The sequence below is a fragment of the Pseudophryne corroboree genome, chromosome 2 (genome assembly GCF_028390025.1).
Source record: "Pseudophryne corroboree isolate aPseCor3 chromosome 2, aPseCor3.hap2, whole genome shotgun sequence".
NCBI lineage: Eukaryota > Metazoa > Chordata > Amphibia > Anura > Myobatrachidae > Pseudophryne > Pseudophryne corroboree.
This window is the reverse complement of record NC_086445.1, coordinates 574,425,735-574,436,599: the sequence shown is the minus strand read 5'-3', so window position 1 is coordinate 574,436,599 and position 10,865 is coordinate 574,425,735. Positions and strand designations below refer to the sequence as shown.

The 10,865-nt window shown below is 45.7% G+C and overlaps 1 protein-coding gene across 7 annotated transcripts in view; it reads right to left on the bottom strand.

Annotated features, from left to right (window-relative positions):
* Positions 1–4,681: 4,681 nt before the first annotated feature.
* NCDN (neurochondrin) overlaps positions 4,682–10,865 on the bottom strand; it is a 42,273-nt gene continuing 36,089 nt past the window's right edge. For 4 of the 7 annotated variants that reach the window (XM_063954444.1, XM_063954448.1, XM_063954445.1 and 1 more), the window contains 2 exons: positions 8,829–8,971; positions 4,683–5,489 (listed from right to left, as the gene is read on the bottom strand). In XM_063954444.1, coding sequence (XP_063810514.1) covers positions 5,053–5,489; positions 8,829–8,971 — 580 coding nt within the window. In that variant the 3' untranslated portion in view covers positions 4,683–5,052. Of the gene's footprint in view, positions 5,490–8,828; positions 8,972–10,865 lie in introns of all 7 variants that reach the window. The other 3 variants (XM_063954447.1, XM_063954452.1, XM_063954451.1) reach the window with 1 other exon arrangement.

Here is a 10,865-nt window from a genome sequence, read left to right as displayed (position 1 = left end):
GCACAAAAGGAGGCTAAATATGCAGCACTCCCTTTACAAACGTCTGAACCTCAGGCAGTGAAGCCAGTTCTTTTTGAAAGAAAACGGATAGGGCCGAGATCTGAACCTTTATGGACCCTAATTTGAGGCCCATAGTCACACCTGACTATAGGAAATGCAGAAAACGACCCAACTGGAAGTCCTCTGTAGGGGCTTTCCTGGCCTCACACCAAGCAACATATTTCCGCCATATGCGGTGATAATGCTTTGCCGTCACATCCTTCCTAGCTCTTATCAGCGTAGGAATTACTTCATCCGGTATACCCTTTTCCGCTAGGCTCCGGCGTTCAACCGCCATGCCGTCAAACGCAGCCGCGGTAAGTCTTGGAACAGACAGGGCCCCTGCTGCAACAGGTCCTGTCTGAGAGGCAGAGGCCATGGGTCCTCTGTGACCATCTCTTGAAGTTCTGGGTACCAAGTCCTTCTTGGCCAATCCGGAACAATGAGTATCGTTCTCACTCCTCTTTTTCTTACTATTCTCAGTACCTTGTGTATGAGAGGAAGAGGAGGAAACACATATACAGACTGGAACACCCACGGAGTTATCAGCGCGTCCACAGCTATCGCCTGAGGGTCCCTTGACCTGGCGCAATATTTTTTTAGCTTTTTGTTTAGGCGGGACGCCATCATGTCCACCTGTGGCCGTTCCCACCGATTTGCAATCTGCTCGAAGACTTCTTGATGAAGTCCCCACTCTCCCGGGTGGAGGTCGTGCCTGCTGAGGAAGTCTGCTTCCCAGTTGTCCACTCCCGGAATGAACACTGCTGACAGTGCTTGTACGTGATTCTCCGCCCAACGAAGAATCCTTGTGGCTTCCGCCATCGCCACCCTGCTTCTTGAGCCGCCCTGTCGGTTTACATGGGCGACTGCCGTGATGTTGTCTGACTGAATCAGCACTGGTTGGTCTCGAAGCAGGGGCTCCGCTTGACTCAGGGCGTTGTATATGGCCCTTAATTCAAGTATGTTTATGTGCAGACGAGTCTCCTGACTTGACCACAGCCCCTGGAAGTTTCTTCTCCGAGTGACTGCCCCCCATCCGCGGAGGCTTGCATCCGTGGTCACCAGGACCCAGCCCTGTATGCCGAACCTGCGGCCCTCGAGAAGATGAGCACTCTGCAGCCACCACAGAAGAGACACCCTGGCCCTCGGGGACAGAGCGATCAGCCGATGCATCTGAAGATGCGATCCGGACCACTTGTCCAACAGATCCCACTGAAAGATCCTGGCATGGAACCTGCCGAAAGGAATGGCTTCGTATGACGCTACCATCTTTCCCAGGACTCGCATCACCGACACCTGCTTTGGTTTCAGCAGATCCCTGACCATGGTCACTAACTCCTGAGCCTTCTCCTCCGGGAGAAATACCTTCTTCTGTTCTGTGTCCAGAATCATGCCCAGGAAGGGCAGACGCGTCGTAGGAATCAGCTGCGACTTTGGAATATTCAGAATCCAGCCGTGCCGTAGCAACACTTCCTGAGAGTGCGCTACGCTGACCAACAACTGCTCTCTGGGCCTCGCCTTTATGAGGAGATCGTCCAAGTACGGGATAACTGTAACTCCTTACTTCCGGATAAGTACCATCATCTCCGCCATTACCTTGGTAAAGACTCTCGGTGCAGTGGATAGACCAAACGGCAACGTCTGGAATTGGTAATGACAGTCCTGTACCACAAACCTGAGGTACTCCTGGTGAGGCGGATAAATGGGGACATGCAAGTACGCATCCTTGATGTCCAGAGATACCATAAAATCCCCCTCTTCCAGGCTGGCAATGACCGCTCTGAGCGATTCCATTTTGAACCTGAACTTTTTCATGTAAATGTTCAAGGATTTTAAATTTAGAATGGGTCTTACCGAACCGTCCGGTTTCGGTACCACAAACAGTGTGGAATAGTAACCCCTTCCCTGCTGAAGGGGGGGTACCATTATTATCACTTGCTGGAGGTACAGCTTGTGAATAGCAGTCAGGACCATCTCCCTCCCCGTGGGAGAAGCTGGCAAGGCGGATTTTAGGTAACGGTGAGGGGGCGTCACTTCGAATTCCAGCTTGTATCCCTGAGATACAATTTGTATAGCCCAAGGATCCACTTGTGAGCGAACCCACTGGTTGCAGAAATTTCGGAGACACGCCCCCACCGCTCCTGGCTCCGCCTGTGGAGCCCCAGCGTCATGCGGTGGACTTAGTGGAAGCAGGGGAGGACTTTTGTTCCTGAGAACTGGCTGCATGGTGCAGCTTCTTTCCTCTACCTTTGCCTCTGGCAAGAAAGGATGCACCTCTGACTCTCTTGCTTTTTTGAGAACGAAAGGACTGCATTTGGTAATACGGTGCTTTCTTAGGCTGTGCGGAAACCTGTGGCAAGAAAGACGACTTTCCAGCTGTCGCTGTGGATACGGGGTCCGAGAGACCGTCCCCAAACAATTCCTCACCCTTATAAGGCAAACCTCCATGTGTTTTTTAGAGTCGGCATCCCCTGTCCATTGCAGAGTCCATAAGACCCTCCTGGCAGAAATGGACATTGCATTTATTCGAGAGCCCAGCAGGCAAATGTCCCTCTGGGCATCCCGCATATATAAGACGACGTCTTTAATATGGCTAAGTGTTAGCAATACGGTATCCCTGTCCAGGGTATCCAACCCCTCTGACAGAGTATCTGTCCATGCTGCAACAGCACTGCACATCCAAGCTGAAGCAATAGCCGGTCTCAGTAGAGTACCAGAGTGTGTATACACAGACTTCAAGATACCTTCCTGCTTCCTATCCGCAGGTTTCTTTAGGGCGGCCGTATCCTGAGACGGCAGGGCCACTCTTTTAGATAAGCACGTCAGGGCCTTGTCAACCCTAGGGGAGGATTCCCAGCGTAACCTATCCGTTGGCGGGAAAGGGTACGCCATTAGTATTCTCTTGGGAATCACCACTTTCTTATCAGGGGAAGACCACGCTTCTTCACATAACTCATTTAATTCATGTGACGGGGGAAAAGTCACTGGCTGCTTTTTCTCCCCAAACATATTTACCCTCTTGTCAGGGACAGGGTCAGCCTCTGAAATGTGTAATACATTTTTCATTGCAATAATCATGTATCGGATGGCCTTAGTAATTTTGGGCTGTAATAGTGCCTCATCTTCGTCGACGCTGGAGTCGGACTCCGTGTCGACATCTGTGTCAACCAACTGAGATAGTGGGCGTTTTTGAGACGCTGATGGCCTCTGAGGCGCCTGGGCAGGCCCGGGTTGAGACTGAGCCCGGCTGTCCCCCGGCAGCAACATAATCAAATCTCTTATGTAATGAGCTTACATTGTCATTTAAGACCTTCCAAATATCCATCCAATCCGGTGTCGGCACAGACGGGGGCGACACCACATTTATCTGCACTTGCTCCGCATCCACGTAACCCTCCTCAAACATGTCGACACAGCCGTACCGACATACAGCACACACACAGGGAATGCTCTGACTGAAGACAGGACCCCACAAGGTCTATGGGGAGACAGAGAAAGAGTATGCCAGCACACACCACAGCGCTATATACACAGGGATACACACTACCAGAAGTGAATTTTTCCCAATAGCTGCTGTATCAATACACCTTTTGCCTAAATTTATGTGCCCCCCCTCTCTTTTTACCCTCTTAGTGCCAGGAGACTGCAGGGGAGAGCCTGGGGAGCGTCCTTCCAGCGGAGCTGTGAAGAGAAATAGCGCTGGTGTGCTGAGGAAGAAGGCCCCGCCCCCTCAGCGTCGGGCTTCTGTCCCGCTGTTTCTGACTAAAAAATGGCGGGGGTTTTACACATATACAGTCACAGACTGTATTATGCGTCTTTTTTATGCCAAAGGTATTCTTATTGCTGCCCAGGGCGCCCCCCCCCAGCGCCCTGCACCCTACAGTGACCGGAGTGTGTGGTGTGCAGTGGGAGCAATGGCGCACAGCTGCGGTGCTGTGCGCTACCTTAATGAAGACAGGAGTCTTCAGCCGCCGATTTCATCACCAACTTCTGATCTTCTGGCTCTGCGAGGGGGACGGCGGCGCGGCTCCGGGAACGGACGACCGAGGACCTTTGCCTGTGTTCGAACCCTCTGGAGCTAATGGTGTCCAGTAGCCTAAGAAGCGCAACCTAGCTGTGAACAGGTACGTTTGCTTCTCTCCCCTCGGTCCCACGTAGCAGTGAGTCTGTTGCCAGCAGATCTCACTGAAAATAAAAAAACCTAATATTACTTTCTTTACTAGCAGGCTCAGGAGAGCCCACTAGGTGCATCCAGCTCTGGCCGGGCACAGATTGTAACTGAGGTCTGGAGGAGGGGCATGGAGGGAGGAGCCAGTGCACACCAGATAGTACCTAATCTTTCTTTTAGAGTGCCCAGTCTCCTGCGGAGCCCGTCTATTCCCCATGGTCCTTACGGAGTCCCCAGCATCCACTAGGACGTCAGAGAAAGGGACATGAAGGGAGCTGTGCAATGCATAGCAGGGTGAAAGGTGTGAAATGCTTAATGATAAATATAGGAGCATATTTAGGTATAATAAATATAATTAAATTTTTTAATCAGCTGCATAAGCTGTAATTTAGGAGTCCAGGCATACCAAATTGTGGTTAGCTTTACCAACAAGATCTTCTTTGAAGAAAAATAATTATTATTTTTTGTTTTGTTTTTTTAAACATGTTTTTATTGAATATATCACACGCTTACAGGGCACAAGCTGCAATACGGAACATTATGCCTACACAAGGACAATTAAGGAGAAAATATTATATAAATGTACATTATCAGCATATGGTAGGAATTAGTTTTAATCACCTGATAAAAGAAATCATTCACTTTACACATCTTCTTACATAGATCCAATGTTCTAGCTTACAATGAAGAAAATTACGATATAGTTTTTTCTGCATTTTAAAATCAAATCTGTAGCAGATGAATGCTTTTATTCCTTGTAAGTGCTTTTCCAGTATATTATTCAATTCATCCTCCTTACAACCAAGAGCAATCTTCACCACGTTACTATACCAAGTACTAATAGCTCACAGTATCTCAGACAAGCATTGTTCTAGAGCAGCCATGCCATATAGATTAGCCTTCTCTACCCCTCCATGTTGCTGGATGAGCTCTCTGCAGGAGACACTGCTGTGAGCCAGCTCCATGAGTAGGGCCTGTAACACCGTTACCAGTTCCAAGTCAACAGAATCTGGGGAAACTTGATCCAGGAGAGACAATATATCTTGTAACCAGCCAGACTTAAGCACCAGAGGGGACAACCACGGCAACAGAGGAAGGCAGGCAGAAAATGCCTGCACACCCAAGAACCACAATTCAGAGATATCTGCCCACACATCAGCATAACCTTGATGAAGTGCAATGTGTTGTTTTCCTGTATCAGGGTCACTAGAAGCAACATGGGAACGTTTCAGGAATTGAATGACTGCAAAAAAGAACTCTTGTGGTCCACTTTCTTGGAAACCTGAAAAGAGATAAAAGATTTATGTATCATAATTTATTGGCCCTTTACAGGGGTGTAGTACTTTATGCCGTGTACCCCCCAAGAGGGAGAATAGTTGTCGGTATGCCGGCTGTCGTGATCCTGGCGTCGGCATGCTGAGCGCCGGGATCCCGACAGCCGGCATATCAAAAGCCCCCCGTTCCAGATGTGGCAGCTCTCACCTTAACGTGAAAAATTATATGTACATACAGCTAGAGATAAATCTCAAACTGTATATATATCTGGCGCTGAAATGCAATGTATGGTAATAATTTACCAGATGGTGATCAGTAAAAATCGTGACTTATAGGGCTGCTGAGCAAAACAGCTGGTTAGGCTGAACAACTAATTGAAGTACAAAGAAGGAAGAAATGCTCTGCGCACCAAAAATCACTTGGAATTAATTAATTGATTAATTAAGTGCAGTCTAGCAAGGAGAATGATTGGCTCAATGAAGCTTGACCTTTTTTATAAAGAAAAATATTTTATAAAACAGTTAATGACACAGAACAAAGTATATGAGACAAACAGTACATATATATATATATATATATATATAGCAGTATAAAAACCGGAGGTTTTCACCTCTTGCAAGTGTAAGCAGAAACACTGTTTCTAACTTTTATGAACGTGCTGTTTAAACAGCATACAATGTATCTAAAATGCAGATCAGATATCTTAAGTGAAAGAGGCTCTTTACAGAGAGCAACAATTGATTCTGACACTGGCGTCCCAGTGTGGAATCATATAAAATGTCCACAGATGGCTCCACAATATGAAATTATTAGAAGCAAAACAAACGGTAATATTTACCCCCGTGCTGATTCCGGAGATGTAATGCAGAGTCCTGTATGCATTTGCACGAGGAGAATGTAAAGATTTGTAATTGCTGCCACAATGGTAATTAGAGGACAGACTTGCTGGAATACTTATTCTCCGTTGTAATAGCCGTCAGTTAACCATCAGATGATGACATATAGGGAGTTTCCCAGCAAGGGACGTGATCCGTATGGCTATCGGTAACAGCATGAAACGGCAAAGCCGCTGATGGCTGGCGCCGCACTGGTCTCACAGCGGAGATCAGTCTATATCCAGCTGATCACAGCGGGATTCTGATGTAGAAATGCCGTTAGCAACTGGACTCCCTTTAACCTCACTGCGGAGGTATGATTCCTGTAGGTCACTTGGCTTAGATGTGGACGGAACCGGAGTATCAGGACCGAGATGGTAGGAGCCCGTCTGTGGAGTAACAGATATCCACTGCACTGAACTCGTAGAAAGGGGCGTCAACGCGTTTCGTCTCCTAGCAACGGAGACTTCCTCAAGACGACTGAGGATGTCTCCGTTGCTAGGAGACGAAACGCGTTGACGCCCCTTTCTACGAGTTCAGTGCAGTGGATATCTGTTACTCCACAGACGGGCTCCTACCATCTCGGTCCTGATACTCCGGTTCCGTCCACATCTAAGCCAAGTGACCTACAGGAATCATACCTCCGCAGTGAGGTTAAAGGGAGTCCAGTTGCTAACGGCATTTCTACATCAGAATCCCGCTGTGATCAGCTGGATATAGACGGATCTATGCTGTGAGACCAGTGCGGCACCAGCCATCAGCGGCTTTGCCGTTTCATGCTGTTACCGATAGCCATACGGATCACGTCCCTTGCTGGGAAACTCCCTATATGTCATCATCTGATGGTCAACTGACGGCTATTACAACGGAGAATAAGTATTCCAGCAAGTCTGTCCTCTAATTACCATTGTGGCAGCAATTACAAATTTTTACATTCTCCTCGTGCAAATGCATACAGGACTCTGCATTACATCTCAGGAATCAGCACGGGGGTAAATATTACCGTTTGTTTTGCTTCTAATAATTTCATATTGTGGAGCCATCTGTGGACATTTTATATGATTCCACACTGGGACGCCAGTGTCAGAATCAATTGTTGCTCTCTGTAAAGAGCCTCTTTCACTTAAGATATCTGATCTGCATTTTAGATACATTGTATGCTGTTTAAACAGCACGTTCATAAAAGTTAGATACAGTGTTTCTGTTTACACTTGCAAGAGGTGAAAACCTCCGGTTTTTATACTGCTATATATATATATATATATATATATATATATATATATATATATATATATATATATATGTGTGTACTGTTTGTCTCATATACTTTGTTCTGTGTCATTAACTGTTTTATGAAATATTTTTCTTTATAAAAAAGGTCAAGCTTCATTGAGTCAATCATTCTCCTTGCTAGACTGCACTTAATTAATCAATTAATTAATTCCAAGTGATTTTTGGTGCGCAGAGCATTTCTTCCTTCTTTGAGCTCTCACCTTAAGGCTAATCGCAGCAAACGTGGTTGTTTGCAGTGATTTGTGTGTCCGCGGATGTGTGTGAGCACTGTGTATGCACCAGTGGATCCATAGGATCGCATGGGTGCGAATAGTCCCCATAAATGGATCGCATCCAGGCATGAATAGTCGTAATAACGGCACATTTGCCCCCATGACCCGTTCACGGGTAATATGAGAGCTGTCACATCTGTACATAAAAAAAATACTTATGTAATTTCCTTTGAAAATAATTTGCAGTGCAGGGTGCCCTTACCTGGAGGCAAGGTGAACACTTTTACGTAAAGTAAATTCCCAGAAACTTGAAATGAAAACCCAGTACACCTATGTTACCTGAAGATTACTTAGGCCATACTAAAGACCATATATTTTCTTTTACATCTAAATAATGTAACAGTTATAGGAACCTATAAAAAAAAACATATCCTGTTAATTTGTATTCATCTGGGCATTAAATGATTAGAAGAATTGCAAGTTAAGACTTCTGGAAGCAAGGGGTGCAGGTAATACTTTCCTGGGAAATCCAGGGTGCGTGGAAGCCCCAACTAACAGAGGAGGCAAAGTGGTGCCCAGGTCAGACTGAACTAATAGCTATTACCAGCACCTATTGGGGTGCAGATAACAGGCAATTTGATACCGTCAGCCTGGTTTGCACCATTTAGCTTTAGCGGAGCCCCTCGGTCTGCCTCTTGCAATCTACATAAGAGATTATACTTTACATGTGTCTGTGACATAAAAAGGAGCAGTGATTTACTGTACATTCACCATTGTGTGTTATATATAATATGCAGCCAAATGTACAATAGGTTTGCTGTTACCATTAATATGTAAAATACATATTAAAGTGCACTTCATATATATGATAATCTACTAGGACTCAGTGATAAAATATGACTGCTTTGTTCTATATAATTGAGAAATGTAACTAGTAGAGAGATGAGTTCCAAAGAATCCTGTTACCTGCAGTAGAAGCCAGCAACCGGCTCATCATCAGCCCCAGAGTGGAAATGTTCGCTACCAAGATCATGTGACCTTCTTTTGGTAACTGCACAGGAAGAGCCTGCATGAGAAGCTTCAGTAGGGTCAGAAAACAGCTTTCCTGACTGTCAGAGTGGAGGAAAACGCAAAAGGAAAATAATTAGTCACACTTGTGCACCTGCAATAGAAACAAATATTCTATGGTAGTGTACACACAGTAACACTGCAGATACGTTCTGTTTTTTTCAGTCATTGTACTGTTTTAAAACAGCAAATTATATATGGATGTTAAAATCCTAATCCCTACAACTGTGTTAAGAACTCATGCTGTATAATAACACAGGAATCCATGAAACAAAAAAAACAAACAAACAAACAAACTGCAAAATGTTATTACTTGGAAGAGAAAAGATTGATGGGAAAAAAAATATGTAAAGCCAACTAACTCTAGCCTTCCAAAAAGAAATAATAAAACACACAACATGAAGGACCTGTAGGTTATTTTCTGCGGTCAGTCCCACTATCAGGCAGCAGTGACAAGTATCAATATTTCTTTGGCATATATGTTACACTTTATGATTTCAGAACACCCTAAAATGTTACAGTACTGGACAAGTTAGCAACAAATAAAACAGCAGCTATACTCTCTGTATATAGGTAAAATCAGGCAGGATATCATAGTTGCGCAAGATTCAAAAAGCTATTAGTCACAGACTACTTAACTAAACGGGTGTGGTATGGAAGGTAGGTAGTAACTAGGTCGACAGTAACTAAGTTGATAGGGTTTCTAGGTCGACATGGTCTAGGTCAACAGGTCAAAAAGGTAGACATGAGTTTTTTATGTTTTTTGGTGTCGTTTTCTTTGTAGAGCAGGCCTGGCCAACCTGTGGCTCTCCAGCTGTTGTGAAACTACACTTACCAGCATGCACTGCCACAGTTTTAGCAATCCCCAGTAGCAAAACTGTGGCAAGGCATGATGGTACTTGTAGTTTCACAACAGCTGGAGAGCCACGGGTTGGCCAGGCCTGTTGTAGAGTGACCGGGAACCCCAATTAGTGCACCATGTTCCCTCGCATGGCTCGCCATGCTTCGGGCAAAGTGCCTCGCTCCGCTACAATTCGCTCGGCATAGATTACCGTTCCAATCGTAGTCCGCGTGGATCGTTAAGTATGAAAAGGTTAAAAAAAAGAAAAAAAAAATCGTGAAACTCATGTCGACCCTTTGACCTGTCGACCTAGAACATGTCGACCTAGAGACCCTGTTGACCAATAGTGGTCAACCTAGAGAGTGTCGACCTAGAGACCGGATCCCAAATAAACATCCCAGAAGAACAGGGTATTACTGGCCAAAATGTCCTGGCTGGCGGAGTTACAGATCTGAGGCAAGACTGGGGGAACTGAACCTAGGTCAGGGCATGGTTAGCCAGTAAAGGCCCTGTTATCTGGAGATCATTGCTAATTTAGATAAGGCCCACCATGCTTCAATGAATTCTTCTAGTTATCCAAACACCCCGGCTAGGCAGGGTGTGGATTTAAAGATAGACAGTCAATAGGTCGACACTAGGTGGTCGACAGGGACGAAAGATTGACATGAACTTAGGTCGACAGGGTCAACAGTTCTTATTTTTTAGCTCTAATCGTAACCCTCCCCTAGTGCCCAACTTTAACTGTCCACTTCTACAGCTTAATCTTAACCCTCCGAGTGCGTAACCCTAAAAAGCATGTCAACCTTTTTGCGACAACTCATTGAACCAGTTGATCTTTTGACCCTATCGACCTAAGTCAATGTCAACTGTTTAAGGGACAACCTTTTGACCTTGTCAACCATCTGGTGTCGAGCTACTGACTGTCTATATACCATACAGATACTGCTGGACAGCAGAACCGGCACACAACAGCCATACAGTTCTGCTCCATTTTCCCCACCTATCAACGGATGTCTGCTGTGCAGACCGTCTGTGTCCCTAGATTTTCTGCCAATCCATCAATAGGAAAAACAAGAACTAGAGGATGCAGACCA